This window comes from Camarhynchus parvulus, chromosome 4A (genome assembly GCF_901933205.1).
Source record: "Camarhynchus parvulus chromosome 4A, STF_HiC, whole genome shotgun sequence".
Taxonomy (NCBI): Eukaryota; Metazoa; Chordata; class Aves; order Passeriformes; family Thraupidae; genus Camarhynchus; species Camarhynchus parvulus.
The window spans coordinates 8,720,427-8,741,239 of NC_044600.1; the positions used below are offsets into that span (position 1 = coordinate 8,720,427).

General features: G+C 43.7%; 1 protein-coding gene across 1 annotated transcript in view; it reads right to left on the bottom strand.

Annotated features, from left to right (window-relative positions):
* The window catches only part of KIAA1210 (KIAA1210 ortholog), a 38,571-nt gene extending 18,991 nt beyond the window's left edge, over positions 1–19,580 (bottom strand). Inside the window, 2 exon segments of the mRNA XM_030967894.1 lie at positions 3,798–3,868; positions 19,391–19,580. Coding sequence (XP_030823754.1) covers positions 3,798–3,868; positions 19,391–19,425 — 106 coding nt within the window. The 5' untranslated portion in view covers positions 19,426–19,580.
* Positions 19,581–20,813: the final 1,233 nt, after the last annotated feature.

Here is a 20,813-nt window from a genome sequence, read left to right on the forward strand (position 1 = left end):
GTACGTGCAGGGATCTCTGCCAATGGGCCTTATCTGGGCTGAAAGTGCCACCACACAGCTGCAGCAGACAGTGGCCACTTTGAGAAACAAACAATGATACTGAGATCTACTCCCCCTGTCTCCTCCCTGCTCCTCAGCCCAGTGCCAGCACCACGTGTCAGGACACACGAGGACATTGCCACAGTGTCCCCATGCCTGGTGACACAGCCACCCCTGTGCAGAGCCACTAGAGACCTGCAGCTGCTGTGCAAGTGACCTGGGCTGCTCCAGAGACCAAAATATCTTTCAAACCATGGAAAGTGAGCTCTCACTGCAGTCCCACAATAACAATGGGATGTGGCTGCTCTTGGGGAGGGTTTATCAGTGGAAGGCCTTGTTATCTTCCACTGCTGCTTATCAGGCAATAAATGAATGAGACAGCCACAGAAAGAAAACACACAAGTTGTAGTGCTGTGGCCCAGAGCTGATCCCAAGGGTTTGGGGTTTGTTAGGACTCCCAGAGGGCTCAATGAGCTTCATGCTGCAGCTGGAGCAAGAACTGGCAGGAGAGGACAGGTCACACAGCAGGACACAGAGCCTCTCCAGTAAAACAAGCATTGTGAGTGTGCCTCAGAGCCTTTGGAAACACATCCTGACCATTCCTGTCTTTCCTATCCACAACTAGACAATGTGTGTGGTATTCTTCCAGGAAACTTGTTAAAGCTGACCTGGTTTATCTTACATATGCAAAACAAAAGTTTACCGAGTTTAATGAAAGCAGTTCCCCAAAATTATCAATTCTGCAATGTCTGCTGATGTAGTCAATGACACAAAGAAGGGAATGGCAAACTTTGAGGCAGGCAAAGAGCTCTGCAACTCAAAAGCTCAAAATGCTCTCATCTAAATGAGCAACAAGGACACGTACACTGGTCATGTACACTGGTGAACTGTCAGCTGTAGAGACAGAAAGCAAGCTGGATTCTAGTGCAGGCATTATTGATGAGCTTAATTAGATGTGGGCATTTCCAGAGAACCAGAAGAGTGTTAAAAAAAACCAAACCAAACCAAACCAAACCAAAAAACCCACCACACAACAGCAAGTGATCCTAAGGATGTTTGAGAGAAACGGAGATAAGTCTTGCCACAAAAGCAAACATTGCCAAGGTATTACTCCAAATACTTGTCTAATCAGAAGTGGTGCTAACTGTAGAATGGAGGCTGCAGAAAAGATTTCCAAACACTGCCAGTGAGCAATCCCCAGCTGGCATGGGACAACACTTGTACCATTGTGCAACAGAGAGGATCTGATGCAGACACATCAGGCACTTCTGTGCCTCCTCTAGACTCTAATTTATTACTGGTGTGTGGGGTACATCCCCTCCAGCAATAACTCCTCTTCAACCATGCTCTGCTCAGCTGCAAACATTCAGCTGCCTCAGATGAATGAGAAAACAGCAAGTTTCCCTGAAGTTCCAGAGACTGGCACTTGCCATATTATAACGTAAAAAAAGATCAAATCACTGCTGGGCACTTAGTGCTGGGTGAAAACTGTGGGACTGTTCTGTGAGAGAGCACTCAGCAAAAAAGACATGGCTCAGAAATGCAATGCTCTTGTTTGCTCCCTGCTGGGAACAGCTGTGCTCTGGTTTTGCACACCACTAAAAGGATGCCACCTTTAAGCTCAAGGTGCCTACACCTCAGTGCACTGTGAAGCAGCCCAACATAACACTAAATTGGTAGAATGCTCAATGATACTTGAACTAATAAAATACAAGAGGACATTAATACTTAAAATGGAAAAAAAAAATCATTGCATAACAAAAATCCAAGTTCAAACAACCATGCCTATTCCTCTTTCATCCACTGGTGATTTTTGGAATCTTATGGTTGCCAATCTTCAGTTTTATGGCATTAAAAATAAAATACTAAATTTCTAGGTTACTGCCCTAAAAAGGAAAAGCCTTGCCAAAAAATTAGTTGCTTATGCTATATTTTAGCCAACTATAACAGAAAAGAAACAGGAATAAGCATTTTCCTTTCTCTGTAAAGTTTGTGAATTCTGTATTTTTTACTGTATGTGTATTGCCTATATCATTGTGTCTCCTGTGCACAGAGAAAATTAACTCAGGAGTTTCTGCTCTTTGAATAGTCTTTCCTTATAATAAGATAGAAAATAAAAGGTTGCTTCTTCCAGTGCAAAAATTGAAACTGCAAAAAGCATAGGGAACATCTGATTCGGGAGGTCAATGGTCATATTTAAATTAAACCATTCATTTGGGGATCTCCTATGGTCTCTGACTTCCTAGGGTGCAGTCAGGAAGTATTTTCCATCTTTTATTTCCCCCACATCCAAGGACTAGATAGTTTCAACAATAAAAACACCTGGAAAAAATCCCAACCCATAGATAAGATTCTCAGAAAGTGTCATGATTCTAGCTTCATGCAAATACCAGATATTGGCAGACAGGCAACAAAATCATGGAATTCAGTACCACCAACATTGGGTGCTGGCAGGTTTTGGTTCCTGCCCCAGAGAAGGAGCAGCCTGCGCTGGGAGCCTTGCACTACAGACAGCAAGGCAAACCTCAATAAATCAGTGTAACTGACTGGACTGTGAAGGTGGGGATTTCACCCTCCCAGAGCCTTTCCATCATGAGCTAATGGAGAGGGAGAGGTGAGGCAATCCTTCATTACCTTTGGAAGTAAACAGAAGATCTAAAATGGCTTTGTCCAGGTCCAGCCAAGTGTCTCCTGAACTCCTTAGCAACAGCACAGCAGCCTTTAACTATTTAAAGTGTTCATTTAGGGTCAGAAATACCCCTGGTGGATTTAGAGCCAACACTTCAGATCATGAGCCATGTCCTGCTTTTCCTGTCACCCAGGTCAGAATTTGATTCTCTTTTCTGAATCTTTTGGTGAACCTGAATACAAAATTTTCATGCATGGGCTCCACACAAGCTTACCAGATTGCTGGGATAGCACCAGACTGTGTGACAAACTAGATTATAAATCTAAGAAACCAGAGAGTGCTGAGCATCTATCATTACACTTTCTTCACCTCTATCCATCTGCCAAGCAGAGTGCTACTAACAGTCTCTTTGCCATTTGCTTATCTCTTCTAACAATATTTTGATAGTGGCAAATATATTTCTAAAGGATAAAGCAAGATGACCTTTAAAACACAAACATTTAAGATGATTGCAAAACATTAGCCAAAGAAAAGAGAGAAAAATCAAATGGTGTGACAGCCACTTCTCCAGAGATGCTTCAGACACGATGCTATTCCTCATATTCGAACTGGCAAAGGGGATATCCTTTAATGTAAACAAGTCTGGAATAAGTAAGATATTTTGCTTTCTTGCCTATTATTCCATCCCCTCACCCTGTTTGCATCAGACCATGCCACAGATTAAAAAGTAACAAATGGCTGCCTGTGGCCAGAGGCAGAGAAAGAGAGAGGCTGCTGGGGGTCTGATACAGCTCCCACAGAGAGAGGATTTTTAACAGGCTCAGCTCCCACCTCTGCAGGATCCATCAATGCAGGCACAACAATCAGCCCTTCAAGCTCTAACATCCTGCTTTTAAAATCCAGGCCAGAACCAAAAGGAATATCCTCCAACAGGATATGTCACTCCAGTATTGCACATTAAATAATCTTTTCCATAATACTGACAGCTGACAGAGACACACAGAATTTTCTTTACACTACAAAAGAAGCCCCCAGAAAACAACACTGCAAAACAGATCACTGCAGACCTGACTAATTGAAGAAAACAAATCTTCCAAGTCAGCTGTCCATTCAGAGAACAGCTGCTTACCTGTGCACTCTTCCACTGTGTCTCCAGGTAACTGAGTGACCTCTGTGGGCCTCGTGGCCATTATATAGTCACTGAAACAGAGATGAAAGCATCAGTTCAATTTTTGTCCATCTCCCCAGCAGAATATGGTCCCACCCAGCATGAAGAAAGAACACAGCTGAATCTTTTCTAAAACTACATGCCCGAATGGCTATCACAACCATGCCTTGCACATTTTGTGCACTTTGGCCACAGAACTTTTCATTTTTTCAGTGACACTTACTTCTCCAGCCACAACTAACAATCCAGTCTAATCATTGCCAGCACCTCTGTCTTGCTAAGAGACCAGAATCAGAGCTTGCTTTCAGGAAAGATGGCATTACACTTGCTCAGCAAACACTGTAATGCTTCCCAGTCTTAGAATAATGAACCTTTGCTAGGGAGTGACAGCTCCACACCACTGTAAAAAACAGAAGTAAGTGCTCAGCTGCCCAGGGTTCATGCATCACACTGTCCTCACAGCAGGCACCAGTCTGGTCTGTCATCATTATTAACACCAGTTAAGCATCAGCACTGAAACATCATTCCAGGCTATGCTACATTTGTGGAAACCAATAGATCAAATTTATTTTGGATGCAATGCAATCAGCTTTTAACCACAAGCTCTGAAACCTTATCGCCAGCAGGGCTATTGATCAACCAAATTAGCTGATGGCATCATCTTCCTCCCTGATGAAAACAGAAGTCCAGCCTAGTTTTAACATCATTCAGTGGTAACTGGCTCCACTTTGTATTTTCCAAAGGGGTGTCTGTCACAGACAAAGGAATGAAGCAGCACACCACAGGAGTTACAAATGTCAGGCAACAATGGAAATGTGACAGTTTAGCAGGGCAGCTCACGAACACTGTCCTTTGCTATGGAAGGTACCTCAGTGATACTTTTATATAAGTAGAGGATCCCATATGCTGTCAGGACTCAAAGAATCTTTACAACCAAATCCTGCTCTCTTTTCTGCATAGATCACATCTAACAATTTGCCACATTTAAGTGGTGTAACAGTACAGCCAAGTCAAGCATCTCAACAGCAAACAAGACTGTGATTCTGTACTAATTTGGCCAATCACTAAACTCTTCCAATTATTCTGTATCACCCACATACTCTAAAATCTGTCGTGCCCAAAAGCACTGGGACCTTTCTATGAGCCCACATCCCCAGACAGCCTTAAAAGATGGGGTGCACAGACTCAGAGGCAGAGCTGTGTGTCAGAGAAAAGAAAGGAGCAGCTCATGCAGGTAAATCAGGTGGGCTCCTGTGACAAAAGAGGCCATGGAGTAAAGCATTCCCTGCACTGCCCACACAGACACGGGAAATGTAAAGCTGCTGAGCTCTGGGGAGGAATTGGGGAGGTACAAAAGAGGAGCAAAGTGCAGTCAAACAGATCCCCTGGGAGCCCTGGGCACAGGAGAGCATCAGCACAATCTGGTTCCAAGTAATCTCACTTCAACTTGTTAAAAACCAATGAAAAAGTCATTGCAACAACCAGGACTGATTACACCTTTCCTAACTGAGATGCACAGAAGTTGGCCTTGAAACAATTGTCTGACAATATTGACAAGCAATAAAAAATACAATTTCTAAATTTCCTTCAGGATGATCATAACCATTCATCCTTTTTTCCCCTTGTATCATCAATTATCTATGAAAATGTTTGCATTTCCTGCATACTTTCTTTAAAGCAGTCATCTGTAGACTTTCTTACAGACTCTTTCTTTATATTAAAAAGAAGTTTGGTTCCAATTTTTCTTCTCAAATTTATACACCATGCACACTGTATTAGATTTTTCTGAGGTAAAGGGAAATGCATTTGAAATAAAATATTGAGAAAGCATTCAAAAATTTACAAGGACAAACTGACAAGTCTCCAGACTTCAGTTTATTTTCACAGAATGTGAGTGGACCTGGAATTTGGTTCATCTAGACATCTAACTTCTGCTTTTCCCACCTTCAGTTAAACCAAAGCAAGATAAAATTGATGCTTTCAGATCCAGATTTGTGTGCATCAGCTCAACATTTATTTAACTCACTCAATCATCTCAGCTGCTCACTCAGAATCCTTCCAGCCTTTGAAGATATTTTGACTGCAGTGTTTATCGTAACTGCAAGCATATATTTCCTACTGATCTATCTTTTATACAAGTAGAGCTACAACTGCAAAGCAGTTCAGCTCTGAGGCAGCTTCTTCACAGTCAAATCAGCTCCAGCATTAACTCAATTTTATAGTTGAGTTCTCTGGGCACATGGAGCTCAAATGTCAACTACAAGGGTGCCCCATTTAGGACCTAATGGTTTGGCGCCTTTGTATACCTCATAAGCTTTTTCCAGTGAACTGAACATGACAGATTTTCTCAAGCTTTGAGTCAGTTGAAGTAGCTGAATTACAGGAAAAAATCCACATAATATATGGTGTATATATTCCACCAGCAAAGTGGAGGTTCCATCATTAAAAACCTGAAGACATACCTGGAGGAAAGTTAGCAATCAGGTGGCATTTAGACTTCAAATTCTGGTGGCAGTGAGTTGTACTTTACAGAGAACAGTTAGCAAATGTTCTGAGCCACAAGCCCTAGCCTGGAGGTCAGTGTAATGGAGAAAAAGAGGACAAAACCCCATCAATACAAATACACATGAGTGCACAGGCATTAACCAATCAAACCTCCAGACATTCACCACTGCAGACAGACACAGGGTCAGGATGTATCAATACCCTGTACATCCAGTGCAATCAGCTGTACTAACCCCCTGGGAGCTCTCCCAGAGCATTACACCATTAGAGACAAAGTTTTCAACAAATACTGTCTGTGTATTGATTTGCAGTGATAAAAATATCAGGTTCAATGAATGGCCCTTTAGAGCAGTATTTCTGATACTCCTGAGGTGCCACAGGACAGCTGGAGGAGATGCTCGCACAGGGATGCAGGAGACTTCTCCTCAGTGTGGAACAGTGGGTGCATTTCCCCAGTCTACACCTTTCTAATGTTCTTAATCCTCTCTCAAACAGGATTTGCCATCCCTGTATGTGTACAGACCTCCTGCTGCAGAGGTACAGGGCACACAAGATATTGAATCTCTGCCACACCCCTCAAAAGCCAGACTCAGCCATGGCCAGAAAATCCACTGCATCAATTCCTATGCCATGGAAAAGACTGAAAGTTTACCAAAAGTTTACCAAAAGCACAGTGTTTGCATCTTCCTGCACAGCATGATGGGCTGGATTACCACAAATGTGAATTAATTAATTACTTGCAAAGAGTGGCTCCCTATGTAGATGCAATCACAAAAACAATACTGACATTATTAGATTCTATTCTCATTGCCAGGGTGTGTTTTAAAGCAATTAATATCCTATAAAGTTGCAGGGTTTGCTTTACCTTCAAAACAGAGAATGGAACTTAGCAGTCACTACTACCCCCACTTGGTTTGATGTTTAGATCTAGGCTCTCTCTGCTATCCCATATAACATTCCCATTGATAACCCCACTGTGCTGCATTCACTCAGAGCTCCTCAACTCATTACAGGAACTAATGAGTCTGAAAAGCAATAAGAAATCTCCAGGAACAGGAGAAATGTCCTTGTCTCCCCTTTGCAAACTGAACCAACTGGATAAATATTTGGAGTTCTCTATGGGAGGGCAGTGATAGGGCAAGAGAAATACAGTTCCAGGATGGTGCTCTGACCATTTGCTTTGCTGAGCTGAGCACATGACTTAATGTGTACATGGGGGGTAAGGGGTGAGAGAATCTCACCAAATGAATAAAAGACAATTCCCTTTCACTGCTTGGTTTGTGTATTTAAGGACTCCTGGGAAGTTAGCTTTGTACAGGACTCAAGTTTCCTGCATTCAACAAAGGTGCAAGGGAAATGCTCTCTGCTCAGCCTCAGAAAAGAACACAGCCTCATTGCTGCCTCTCCAGTGGAGCAGAAGACTTGGAAACTGCACAGCAGGCAAGCTCCTAGCCCACCTTCAGTGCTTCTTCAGCCTCAGTCATGGTTCTGCATCAGCATTCCACAAGGCCTTACAGACAGAGAGATCAAAGGAGATGCTGAACCCTGAACAGCCTCTTTCTTATCAAATAAATGCTTGAGGAAATAAAGCCTCAAGAATGCAAGGCACTGCATTCAGTTAGCATCTTCATGGCCTATAGAAGACAGACAGTGGCAAGCAGCCAAGAGAAAGAGGTGAAATTTTTTGCCTGGGGCTTTTAAAGACCAATTTCCTCCATGCTACAAAAATTATTTGAAATCAAGCTTATGCTCCAGATTTCAGGGCACACACTTTCCACAGCAAGAGGCATCAACACAGGAAAATGGAGCCTGTGGACCTCATGTGGTCCTCCAGGTCAGCACTCTGCAGCCAGCCTCCCCAGAACACACTTCAAGCTACTGCAGGACCTCAGAGAAAGCCCCTCTACTTCTGCTGAAAACCAAGGTTAAAAAAACACAGAATGCAGGATGGTTTAATATTCAGATTACATTTTGCAGCAAAAGGTGAATGAGAGGTTAAATTTTCTTCTCTCTTATTAAAGCACATTAGAGGCCTCTGTTCTGACAAAATGTGGTTGATGGCTTTCCTCGCTGGGAGCCCAACAAGCTATCAATGAACTCATTAATCCAATAACAGCTAAAGAAGTAAAGTTTACCCTCTGCAACTTCACTGAACAGGATTTCAGAGTCAATCATAGCAATAGCAAAGCCAGCAAGATTTCTATTCCATTTTCACATCCCTTGAGCATATCAGAAACTCAGCAACCTAAGCTCCCTTTGCTCTCCATGAGATGAGTGACCTGCACTCAAGGCCCACAGCACCGAAAATGCTGAACAGTGTGGGATTCAACAAAACAGCTTTGTTGAAACAGGGTGCAATCCAACATGAGAGGGGGAACCAGGATCTGACCTTGTACAGCTGATCCCACTGGGCTGTTCTACAACAGAGTGTTTCTAGGAAGGAATTCCCAGGGGGTTTTGCCAGCCCCTAGCTGGTCCCTCCCATGACTGTTTAATGTAGGTATAAAAGATTAGCACAAACAGCTGTTTACACCAGGATCTTTGCTACTCTCTCCACTGGTAATGGGGAGGGGAAGAGTTTATAAAGTTAAAGAATATTGAAGGAGGAATAGTTCAAGAAGGTTTAAGGTCCTTGTCCAAGGATCAAAAATAATAAATACCGCAGTAGTACCCACCAGGAAATCTGGATAAGCATCTAGATAATATTTAATATCAATAAAATATTCTCCCAGAATCAAGCAGGGGGTCATAATTCCCCATAGCAACAGACAAAATTCAGCTCCTAACCTTGAGAAAATATCCAGAGTAACAGCCATGCACATGGAGAGATCTGTTCCCAGCTCTCACACCTTGCATTCAGACACTGCCCCCGACCCCCTGTGTCCCCACACCTTGGCTCCTCTGTGAAGACTCTCCAGAAGACAGGTCCCAATGTGCTGAACTCTCGTTTGCTACAATCTGCCTTGAGAAGCCTCTGCCTGACAGCAATTCTGAAGGATTTCTGCTGTTCAACAGTGCCTGAAGCATTATGTCCTGCCCTCCTAGTGAGTGTGTGTGCAACACTAATGGAAAGCAGCTGGTGGGCTGAAGCAGACTTTAAAAAAAAAAAGTAAGAGGAGGAAATGCCTTTCATACAGTCACACAGACTCATTCTGTAATTGTGTGAGAAGCCAAGAGGATAAGAAGGGGGAAGGGTGAATGGGAAAAATTCATAAGCACTCTGTTACCAGTCCAGAAACTGAGAGAGTCAATTCCTCTGTCCCCTGCACTGCTACCCCATCTCCCCAGACTCCCTGCACTCCTGCCATTTGTTGGTTTAGGGAATTGACTGGGAATATGTGTCCCTGCATGTGGGCACTGACTGTAGCACAGCCCTGGTGCCTTGAACCTGAGGCAGGTACCAGCAGCAGGGCAGCTTTGCTTTGTGCTCAGCTCAGGAGGCCAAAGTGAAGTCCCAGAGCTTTGCAACACTTGGCACCAATGCCAGACAGATTAACTTGGTTTGGAGCCACTTCAAGCTGTCCTCATGCCCCTAATTTCTCTGCTGTGCTTATTAGCATGATCTTGGGTAGCTGCTGTCTGTGCAAGATCTCTGCTGCAAGTTTGCATCAGCTCAGACAATACAGCAAATATCTACCTGCTAGCCAAAAGCCAAGGAAAATGATTCTTGATAGCCCATCCCTGATAATAATTTATCACAGATTTTACAGTGCATTTGCAGAGAAATGTGACAGAAATTTGCCCAAATCAAGACTGGCTCTAACATAGTCATGATCTAAGCCACAGCAAGATTTTGGCCCCAGACTGTCTCTATTTTAAAGGAATGGCCAATAAATGACTCAGTTAAATTCCACCACTTGGCATTAGCACAGGAGTAAGATTTTCCCATGTAGTAATTCTTTTTCTTCACGCCAACACACTGGGGAAATTTCAGGAAGCAGCTGGAATGAGGATCTTCTCCCACTCTTCCTAAAAAGAAGAAAAGGAATAGCAAAGCCTTCCAGCAACCACACTAAAGGAACCATTTGCCAGCAGCAGGAGACACCCTCAGATCCACTTGACAGGGATACATTTGAAGTAGCTGTGGAGGAGGAGGAACATGCATTTAAAAATCATCAGGGATGTAACCAAGGCTGCCTTTGGCAGCTGGGAGCTGCTCCCAGGGAGCATCACTGCCTCTGGAAATGGTCTCAAGGCAAAGCAACAGGAAATGCCAACCACTATCACCTCAATGCCAGCAGAGTCAAGGTGTCAGAGAGTCAAGTATGGGGATAAAAGTCAAGCTCACTGTCTCTGCCTCTCCAAGCGGCAAATTCCACAAGTGTAATCTTCCATCCAGATTGGAGGTGGGCGCCACCTTGTGTATGTGCTTTTTACCCCCTCTCCGAATTCCTAATTAATTTTGTTTCCCCTGGAGCCTTCAAGCATAAAGTTTGATGGCTGGGATCCGACCTGGGGTGTGCAGAGCCCTGGGAGTTCATGGGCTGCTTTGTGGGGGTCAGCAAAAGGTGGCAAAGGAAAGAGGTTTGCCATCAGCTGGCTTCAACATGCTCTACAAGGGCTTGACAGACTGTGAGCCTGAGAAAACTTCATGGAAATTGCCAATATCTGCAAATCCTGAAGGTGACAAGTATTAGTTTAGACAGCAAAATCTATGAGACAGAGCTTGTCTTTTAAACACAGTCTAGCAGATGGAGACTATTGGGCTGGGATTTGGGTAAATTCACTGGTTTTCCCGGCTCTGTCATTGAATAGCAGGGCAAATTACTGGGTTTCTAACAAGAGCCAGGTTATTTATCACTCAGCCATGAGCTGCTTTACCTGTGGAATCACCATGGTCACACTGAACTCCTGCAAAGCTTCATGAGCCCTATGGGAGAGTTAAATATCACCTCTGCTGCAGGAGACCAGCATGCTGGGGCTGTATGGACTGACACAAGTGCTAGAAACACATAGAAGGTAAATCACAAAAAACCCCATAAAATTTCACAGGAGCAATCTGCATATCTGCCTTGCCCCCATATTTGAGTCACAGCGATTTCCAGTATGTTATTCTCAGAAACTGGGAAGGATCATTACACCCTGGGCCTGAAAGAAAGGAGTCTGGAGGCCTTTTCACCAAATTAAGCTGTCTGACTGTTGCAGGAAAAATGAGGCTGAAACAATAGAGAACTGAACACCAGAACTGAAACATGGAACTTCAGGCTATATCTAAAGCTTTCTCTTTTTTAAAGGTTTTTCCAAAACCGTCACTTATCCCCCAACTTTTGGTTAAAGAGCTGCTTAAGGATGGGGGGGGGGGGGAACCTTCAGATACAATGAAACTTCTCAGGACAAAAGATAATAAAGACATTTAATGGCCTAGAATTCAAAGTGCACTTTAAAAAAAATAAATAAATAAATAAATTAAAGGGAGGAAAACAGAAAATGCTGGGAGAAACTGTTACAATTTTTCTCTGAAGATCAAAATGCCATAAACCCAGCCAGCCATCTTTTGGCTATAAAGAAGCAAATAAAACACAGGCTTTGTGGTCTCAGAAGCTGCCTTTGGCAGGAAGCTCAGGAAATCTCTCTTCATGTGAAGTCCCAAAATCTATTTGTCAGCATCTGCTGCCTGTACACACAACAAATAAAAACAAGGCCAGTTCCTTTCCAGTTGAAACACAGTGTCTGGCTGGCTCACCCCGAGTTCCCACTGCCCTGGGCATTTCTGCAATTCAGAGCCCATCCTGGCTCCTGATCAGGGAAGGCCAGAGGCAGCCTCTGTGCTTGCAGAGGGAGCTCTGTGGGAAGTTTGATGGTTTGATTTCCCTCCCTTCTTCTATCTAAAGAAAACCTCCTGCTGTCCCTGCTCTGCTCTCTCTAGAGCCTCAAGTTAGGCAGCTCCTGAAGTACAATGGTCTTGGAGCACACGGAGAACTCTTGGAGCCAAGGGAGATCATCCATGTGCTCAGAGCAGTTCCTGAGCCATTTCTGTCCCAAGGGCAACTCCTGACCTTTTGCTCTAGCTGAGCAACTACTAAAAAGGGATCCTGCTTCTCTGGGATTCCAGACACAAATACCTCTCTAAAACAGGATCATCTAAAATAAGATTATCTGAGCTAATGCTGTTCTGCACCCATGGAGTATCAAGCTGAATTCCACTTATTTTAAGGCAGTGGTACAGCAGCATCAGGGGGCAGAGACTGACACCAAAGACAACAAGAACTGCAAGATGGGGTAGTGACAAGCAGGCACATGGGGGAGAGAATCAGATGGGGACAGACATTCTGTAAGATCTTTATAGGCCAAGGCTGCAAGAAAGGAAGCAATGAGACAATTGGCATCTTTTTTAATTTAAGCTTTTGAAACATTCTTTTCACTGAACTGAAATGATGGAAAGCAGTGTGGCTGCTAGAGTGAGCCAGCAAACAATTCCTCCACACCTCTGCAGGCCTGTATTTTCCCATGTACAGAGATAGCTTGATGGTTACCACAGTGTCTCCATCCTAATTCTGAGCTAGACCACTCAAATAATCTCATTTGCATCAGAGCTACTGTGGGGATCACAAGTGCCTTGTTAGATGAGTGATACCTGGAAGCCCCAGCAGAAGTGCACAGTTACATATTCCTGAGAATGTATAAGCATAAATGAAATCATCATTAATACAAGCCAAGCATTTATTTAGCTCACTAATTAACACCAGATTCTTGAATCTCAGAGGCCAGAAGGAAAAACCACCACCAAAATTCTGAAGCTGGAATGCCATCTTGGCTGTGGATGGATGGTTAGAAAGCAAGATCAGGCAGCTTTGTCTGCACAGCCAGGTTTCCCTGCTCTGAGAGTGCCACAATTCCCTCTAAGAGCATCCTTAGGGCTGAGATGGAGTTAATTTTCATCCTAGCAGCTGGTATAGGGCTGTGGTTTGGATTTGTGCTGGAAACAGTGCTGATCACTCAGAGATGCTTCCTTTAGCACTAAGCTGGTCTTACCCAGAGCCTTCCCTGCCCCTCAGCCCACCCAGCAGCGAGAGGCTGGGGGTGCACAAGGAGCTGGGAGGGGACACAGCCAGGACAGCTGACCCCAATGACCCCAGGGATATCCCAGACCAGGGGGCCTCATCCTCAGCACAGAAACCTGGGGGAGAAGGAGGAAGGGAGGGCATTTGGAGGGATGTTTTTTGTCTTCTTGTCACCATTACATGTGACAGAGCCCTGCTGCTCTGGGGATGCTGAACACCTGCCTGCCCTGGGGAATAAATTCCTTGTTTTGCTTTGCTTGTGTGCATGACATTGCTTTACCTATTCAATTGTCTTGATCTCAACCCAAGAGTTTTCTCACATTTACCCTGGGATTCCCTCTCCAGTCCCATCAGAGAGAGGGAGGGAGTGGCTGCTGCAGGGCTGAATTGCTGGGGTTGAAGCACAACAGTCACAAAGGTACCAAAGTGCTACAGCTTGGACACAGGACACAAGAGACACAGAATGTCTTGGCACCTGGACACCTCTCCAAATGCAGCAGCACACACAGGTGTAACCGTACAGCTAAAGAAATGAATAATGGGGTGGGTGGCCTTTTTCACACACGTTGTGTTGGAAACATTGGGCTGCTGGCACAACCTTGACTTTTGGCACAGTGATGAGCAGTGACAGCTCAGCATCTGCAAGCAAAATCAGACAGGATATCAACTGCCTGGGGTTTTCTTTCTTTGTTCATACAGTGACTCCCCCAATGGAGTGGGAGGCCAACTGCAAACTTGAAAAAAATAATTATTAATAAAATAATAAGATAAACAAAAAATATGAGAGTTTGCAGTTAGTATTTGCTGTATTCAAAATAATATTTAAAACTACTTAATCCATAATAGTTTTACCAACCCTGAGACTATAACAGATGTAATGCAGAACTATAAGCTTGAATCACATTAGTATAGAACACCTTGTGCTCAACTGGTTTCTTACAGCAGGAGAAATATGGGGGGTGGAAGGGAATCAATCTTGGAATTACCTTGGGGTTTTTTCCTGTTTCCCCATGGACAGACTTATCTCAGATTTCCTCAAATCTGGCTGGTAATCAGCTCCAGCTGCCCTACACCAGCTCAGGCAGGTTATCTACTGGAAGCACAACTTGAACCCACTGCATTTTTGTCCCATATATCATCAGATTTCAGCTTTTACATCCAATTCTAGGCCTTCACATCACCGATGTGAAAGCCTAAAATTTTGTAGAACTCTGCACAAGAAGGAAATGACAAATTAATCTCTCCAATTGGCTCTAAGGGTACAAAGCTAGACACTTGGAGCAGCAGAAGTTTCTGTCTGAGAAGAGAACACAAGAGAAAATTATGACAAGATGTTTTCATGGCTCAGTCTGGCAAAATCACGTAGGCAAAAACCTGATGGTCAAAGGATGCATCACATTTAGCAGATCATCCCAGCCCAAGCTTCTGCTCCTCTGCAAGTGATGTAGGACAAGCAGCAGTGGAGGTCAATTTGACAGCATATCAGCCAAATGCTCAGAACCTTGGTGATAGCAAAAGGGCTGTTCCACTGAAACCAAATAAACAGGACTGCTTGGAATTCCTCTGCCTACAGCCAGCAAACACACTGTACCACTGTGGCTGCAAAAACAAACACCATCCAGAGAGAAGCACGAACAGAATGAGGAGATGGGAGTGACTCGCTGGTGGATTAAAGTAGAATTGTACTTCTTGCACAAAGATGAGTCAAACAGAGTGAATCACAAAGAGAAGTAGTTGATTTTTTGGTTAATAATACAGCACTGTTGTACAAACAGTGCCCAACTGCCTGCAGTGTCATGGCTCTGACACCTCCTGACTGCTTTTGTTCACCCTCTCTGCTATTTTTGAATAAGCAAACAGGACATAAGTCTCTATACATTTAATACCAGACAGAGCACTGAATGACTCCTGCGGGCTGAAGACAAAATCCTCACAAATATCCAAACACTGTACAATTGCCTAACACAGGAACATGCTCATAGGCTGTGCATGGAAAGATTCCTCCAAGAGACTCACAGCCCCTGAGGAGTCTTTCTACCTCAGCTCACACTCTCTGATTTGGCTTAGTGGGAAGAGCTCTCCACCTTCCATAAAACCTGTTTCTTGAAACTCATCCAAAGATTGTCTCTGCACAGGTGAACTTGCTTTGCTGGCCAGAAAGCACCTATCATACTCAGTTCCATCTCAAAATCCCCCAACACTGAAAAGCTGTTAATGAGTGATCCTTGCTCTTATGAAATAATATGCTAAAGTGATGTACAATAAAAAGGTATGTAAACAAACATATTTCAGAATACCAAAGTGTTTATGGGAAGCATTTCACCTCTCCTGAATTCATCAGCCACACAGACAGATAGATCCCAGATCATCACAGGGGCAGTGGCTCTGCCACAGCTCCCAGGAAGCCTGCGCTGATTCCAGAGCTGCCAGCTGAGCCCATGGACCATGGCTGAGCCCAGATGATGCTGGGGGATGCCACAGGCACGGATGGCCAGGGAACTCAGTGTCTCACTTTAAACAGCCCTGGAGTCTTGGAGTGATGTTTCATGTCTAAAACAGTGCCAAAGAGCAAAGCATCTCTCCCTGCAGTCAGTCAGCAGCCATGCATCCCTCCCTGCAGTCAGTCAGGCAGCAGCAATGCATCTCTCCCTGCAGTCAGCAGCAGCAAAGCATCCCTCCCTGCAGTCAGCAGTGCTGCTCCTCAGCCCTGCAGCAATGCAGCCTCCAGCAGGGAGGCAGGGGAGGATGAGCTGCTGACAGAGAGGACCCAGCAGGCTCAGCCTGCCCCGGGCCAAGCTGCTCCTGCAGTAGCAGTTGGAGGAGCTTTAAAGCACTTCCCATCCACTCATCACTGTCCCAGCTAAAGCAGCAGCTGCTGGCTGTGGATGGGGAGCCAAAGGCTCAAAGGACCACACAAACATGTCGAAGTTGTAAAAAGTGCAACTGGCTGCAAGGACAAAGGGATTTTTGGGATTTCCACCATCCCCTATGAGCCTGTTCCACAAGAAGGCTGGGGTGAAGGTGCAGGGGCAGTGAACAGGCAGCCCACCCATCAGGTGGACAGCTCTGTGCCATCTTCAGAATAAACCCAGCAATCACCACAATCTCCTCCTGACACTTCTCTGAACAGGCAACAACACAAAATACAGCAACAGCACCTAACCCAAAAACATATTTTACTCAATTTCATGGTCATAACATCATTTTAGATTGGCAATTGCTTTCATCTCAAACAGTCTAGAAATATATTGAAAATTCTACTGATGCATTCCTTGATCAACTTGCTTTACCAAAATGCTGAACTTCTTTGCAGGATAAAAGTGCACATCAGCATTTTTTCACAATTATGGAATATAAGAAAAGAACACAATACCCCACTGGAAGTGCAAAGCCTGGCAAAGCAGAAGAGACTCAAATTGAAACGTCCATAATTTGGGATTGTTTGTGAAAGGCACCATGAAATCCTGAGTGACCACATTAAATACAGTTAAATACATTCTCTTATAGTCTCCTATAGAAACCAGACTGAGCTGGCACATAAAGCCTTCAGCCAAATATTTTATATAGCTTCTAACACACTATATTTATCTTTGGAAATTGGCAGTTTGCATTGACCATCAGGAACCTTGCTATTCAAGCAACCACATTTTCAGCTCATAAAAACATACTTGGCTAGTCCCAAAAACTGAGGAGCACATGAAAAGATTCCTCCACAGGCTTTAGGAAACTTTATCATATTTGTTCAGGTTTAATATTTTTTTTCTGGCACCATGCTTGGAGCAAGAAAGAAACAGAACTCTGCAACAAGAGTGATGATAAACTCAGCAGAACAATTCGAGATTACTCAGGTTGCATATGCTGGTTAAAGAGAAATATGAAATCAATTTAGAAGTTTTATTTCAGTGAAATAGCGGCCAAGATTGGGACTGTGATGAAGAATTACCTGGATTAGGCTTTAGGGTTTTTTTTCATTTCATAAGAGGTCATTAACCAAGCACAGGGACAAGACTATGTGTACAAAATCAGATTCAGCCAGACATTATTACAGTGTACCAAGGCAGAGCCTTTGCTTCCTCTTGTAAGATGTGGGGCAGTGGGGAAATGTGCCAGCAGCACAGGAGAGCACTCTCTAAAGCAGCTTTTAAAACACTCCAGGTGCTTTAGCTGGACCCAGCAGCTCAAAGCCCTGGAGGGAACCCTTCCCCAAAGTCCATGGCAGCTTTCCTGGCAGGCTCTGAGCTCCAAGCCACTTTGGCCAAATTCCTACTGGTATCCAAACCAATTGCTTAAAGCATAAAAGTAATTTCATTCCAAAAGAGCTTTCATTCAGAAAGCAAATTAGCTCCTACAGGTCAAAGGACCACGTGAGAATTTGGGGAAGTTGTTCCAATGACACGTTTGTCCAGAAAGATAAATACTTCATGTTAAACTCCAAACAAATTTCATTGAAAATTAATCTCAGGGTAAAAACATCACTATTTCTGCAACTGGTGTCTTGAACTCATTTTAAGTGCCAATAACCACAATCAAATCAGTACATAAAATCTGTGAAGACTGCAATTGGTTAGTAGGTGCATTAATTCACCTGGGAACACATCACAGGGCTGAAATAACAGGCTGAGGAATAGAACCTGTGCACATATATCAAGTGTAGAGACCTGACTGAAGAATACCAAAAAAGAAGAATCTGTTGAATTAAAAAAAACCTGTTCCTCATAAGTCAGGGGGAGATTGACCAGGAGAGAAGAGATGGTTTCAACATGTAAAAAAGCTTTGTCTATCCAGCCTTTATAGCCTCTCTCTGAATTACAAATTGGTTTTAGGTGCATTAGATTCTGAAGGATCTGGGGGGGGGAATCAAACAATGTAAATTTACTATTTTTTGTCAATTCAAGTGCCAATCCACCTACCTTGATCAGGACTCACTCACAGCCCTTTTGCTAGTTCTGATGGCACACTTTCCCTTTATCTAAATCAAACTTCTCTGCCAAATATTAATTCCCTGTCACAAATTCCAAAGGAGGAAAGGAGTCAATACGGGATGGAAAAGCCAACAGAAATGCAGTAGGAGTTGTGTGCCTTTGAAAATGCACATTTCCACCAGAGTAATGTGAGACAAACTGCTGGTGTGAGGGATCCAGCCTTTGGGAGAAGAAAAAGGAGTCAGTTTCCAGCTCCACTTTTGAGCTATTTTCCTCCCTATGCTATCCAGGACTTACCCACATATTTAACTATGAGTATTCACATCTTAAGCCTCAAGACACAATTTCACTTGCCCTCCACTGTGCACGTTCCCTGTCTGTAATCTCTCACCAGGAGCAAGAATAGAGCCCTCTGCAGTCCGCTGGTGCAAAACAAGATCAAACCACTCCTCAGGTTTGGCAGCAGGAAATTTTGTTCCGTTCCTCAGCAGGGAGAATGTCAAAGGAAAAACAGAATGCATCTTCATGGTGGTTTAAAGCACAAATACTAACATGATTCTCTCATTCTGTTTCCCTTGATAGCCTACTCCAACAGAACATGGCAGCAAAGCAATAATATAATCATTTTTTTTAAATACAACCAAATCTCTCAACAGGGAGCAATTACAGAAACAAACCTCAGATTGCTTATAGAAAAACTGAGCTCATCAAGTTCTTAAAGAGCATTTACTGCCAGACTTCTAGCTGAACATTTTTTAAAAGCCAATGTGAATTTCTGTATTTCTCCTTTTTATGTGTTAATGTAGAAACAATACAATTAACCACTAGGGAAGAGGGAATTTTCCCTCTTGCTATAATTAAACAGGAAAAGATTCTTAATGCCTTTTCCAATATTTCATGTTTATATCTCTGAAGAAGTAAAAACCATGACCAATTTCCACCAAACAAATATTTTAGCCAGGACTTATTTTTTGCACTTTTGTGTTCAGGCTGGCACTTCAGACCCAAGGCAAACCCACTTTGTTGAAGCCTGCAGCAGCAACACAACAAAGACAGAATTTCAAAGTACCCACTAGACTCAGCTCCCTTTGGGAAGGTGCAGGGGAGGGCTCAGCATGGCACTTACTTTTTACTTTTCAGGCACCCGTAGAACCCAGCCATGGTGCTCCCAGGGAGGTGTGCGTGCATTTAATTCATTCCAGGGTGGGGATGCCAGCCCAGGGATTCTGTGCAGAGCTCCCCAGAGCCCCGGCGTGCTGCAGCAACCCCTGGCCAGATAAAGTTCCTGATCTGAGGCACTCAGACTCTGCTGAACTGGGTCCAAGGAGGGCTGTGCCTGCTCCATAAATGGATATGAATTGTTAACTCCCCCTTTTCCTGTCTCCTTCCAGCTATTGGTATGCACAGCATCCGAAGTGTAAAATACCATATGGCATTGGTTCCATCCCTCTGTGGGGCTAATGAGGGGCTTGGTTATAATTAGGATGTGAAGAAGCCCTGAGGAGATTAATTGTTATTGTTATTTTTTAGACAGAGGAAAGCTACAGAAAATACTTGCAACATCTTCAAAATAACGACTAAAAGCTGCGGTTATTCTCCAGCACAAAAGGGGTGCACAGGATCTTTCAAAACAGGCATTATCCCAGTTCACTGTAAATCACAATCTATTCTAACCAGCTATTCTGCACATTAACAGGAAAAAAACCCAAACAACAGCATCCCTGCAATATTGCAAGGTCAGGCAAAAAGCTCTGGAGTTTAAATTAGCCAGCACACCCATATGGCAGAGTTACTGCCTGGTAACTGTGATCTCTGCCAATTTACCAACAGTTGTCACTGTCACAGCTAAGGAGGCACTCACTGGGTGTGGGAACAGGTACATGCTGGGGAACACAAACCTCAAGGAGCCTCATTCACAGGGGTGACCCAAGTCCTGGGGACAATATAGCTGTACTACACATTTCTGGCATTCCATTGCATTAAATTCATATGGAAATGAATTTGCATCATGGCTGTCAATGGCCTCTGTTGAGGTAAAAGCAGAGAGGAGGCAAAACATTTCTGGTGCTACCTGCACATGGGGAGGGAGCAACAGCAGCCTGAGCCTGCTCCTGCAGTCACATGGCCTGCTAAGAATATCAGCTCCTAATTAAAAATTGCATGGCTATTTCAAAGTAGGAGGTTCATTACCCTCATAATAGCAAAGTAAAGATTTACAGTCATTCCTAGAAGATCAGAAGAAAACCACATTTATTTGTATTTCTCAGCTGGTACAGAGTGTTTGAATACTTGGGTCTGGCAAGCCAGTAGGAGGGAGTATTATTAAATATTTTTATATGAGTTTCTTAAAGACATTTAGTAGAAATACCAGATCTACAGTGGAGAAGTCCTTTTTGAACACTTGGAAAAAATACTTTAATGCCTTTCTCATGAGAGACACATGTAGTTTGAGAAATAGACCTCTGGTGAGGAGTCCCATCAGTGGCTCAGCTACAGCAGTTTTCTCACAGTGCAGAAGTTTGACATCTGTGAATGGACAACTCCATTTC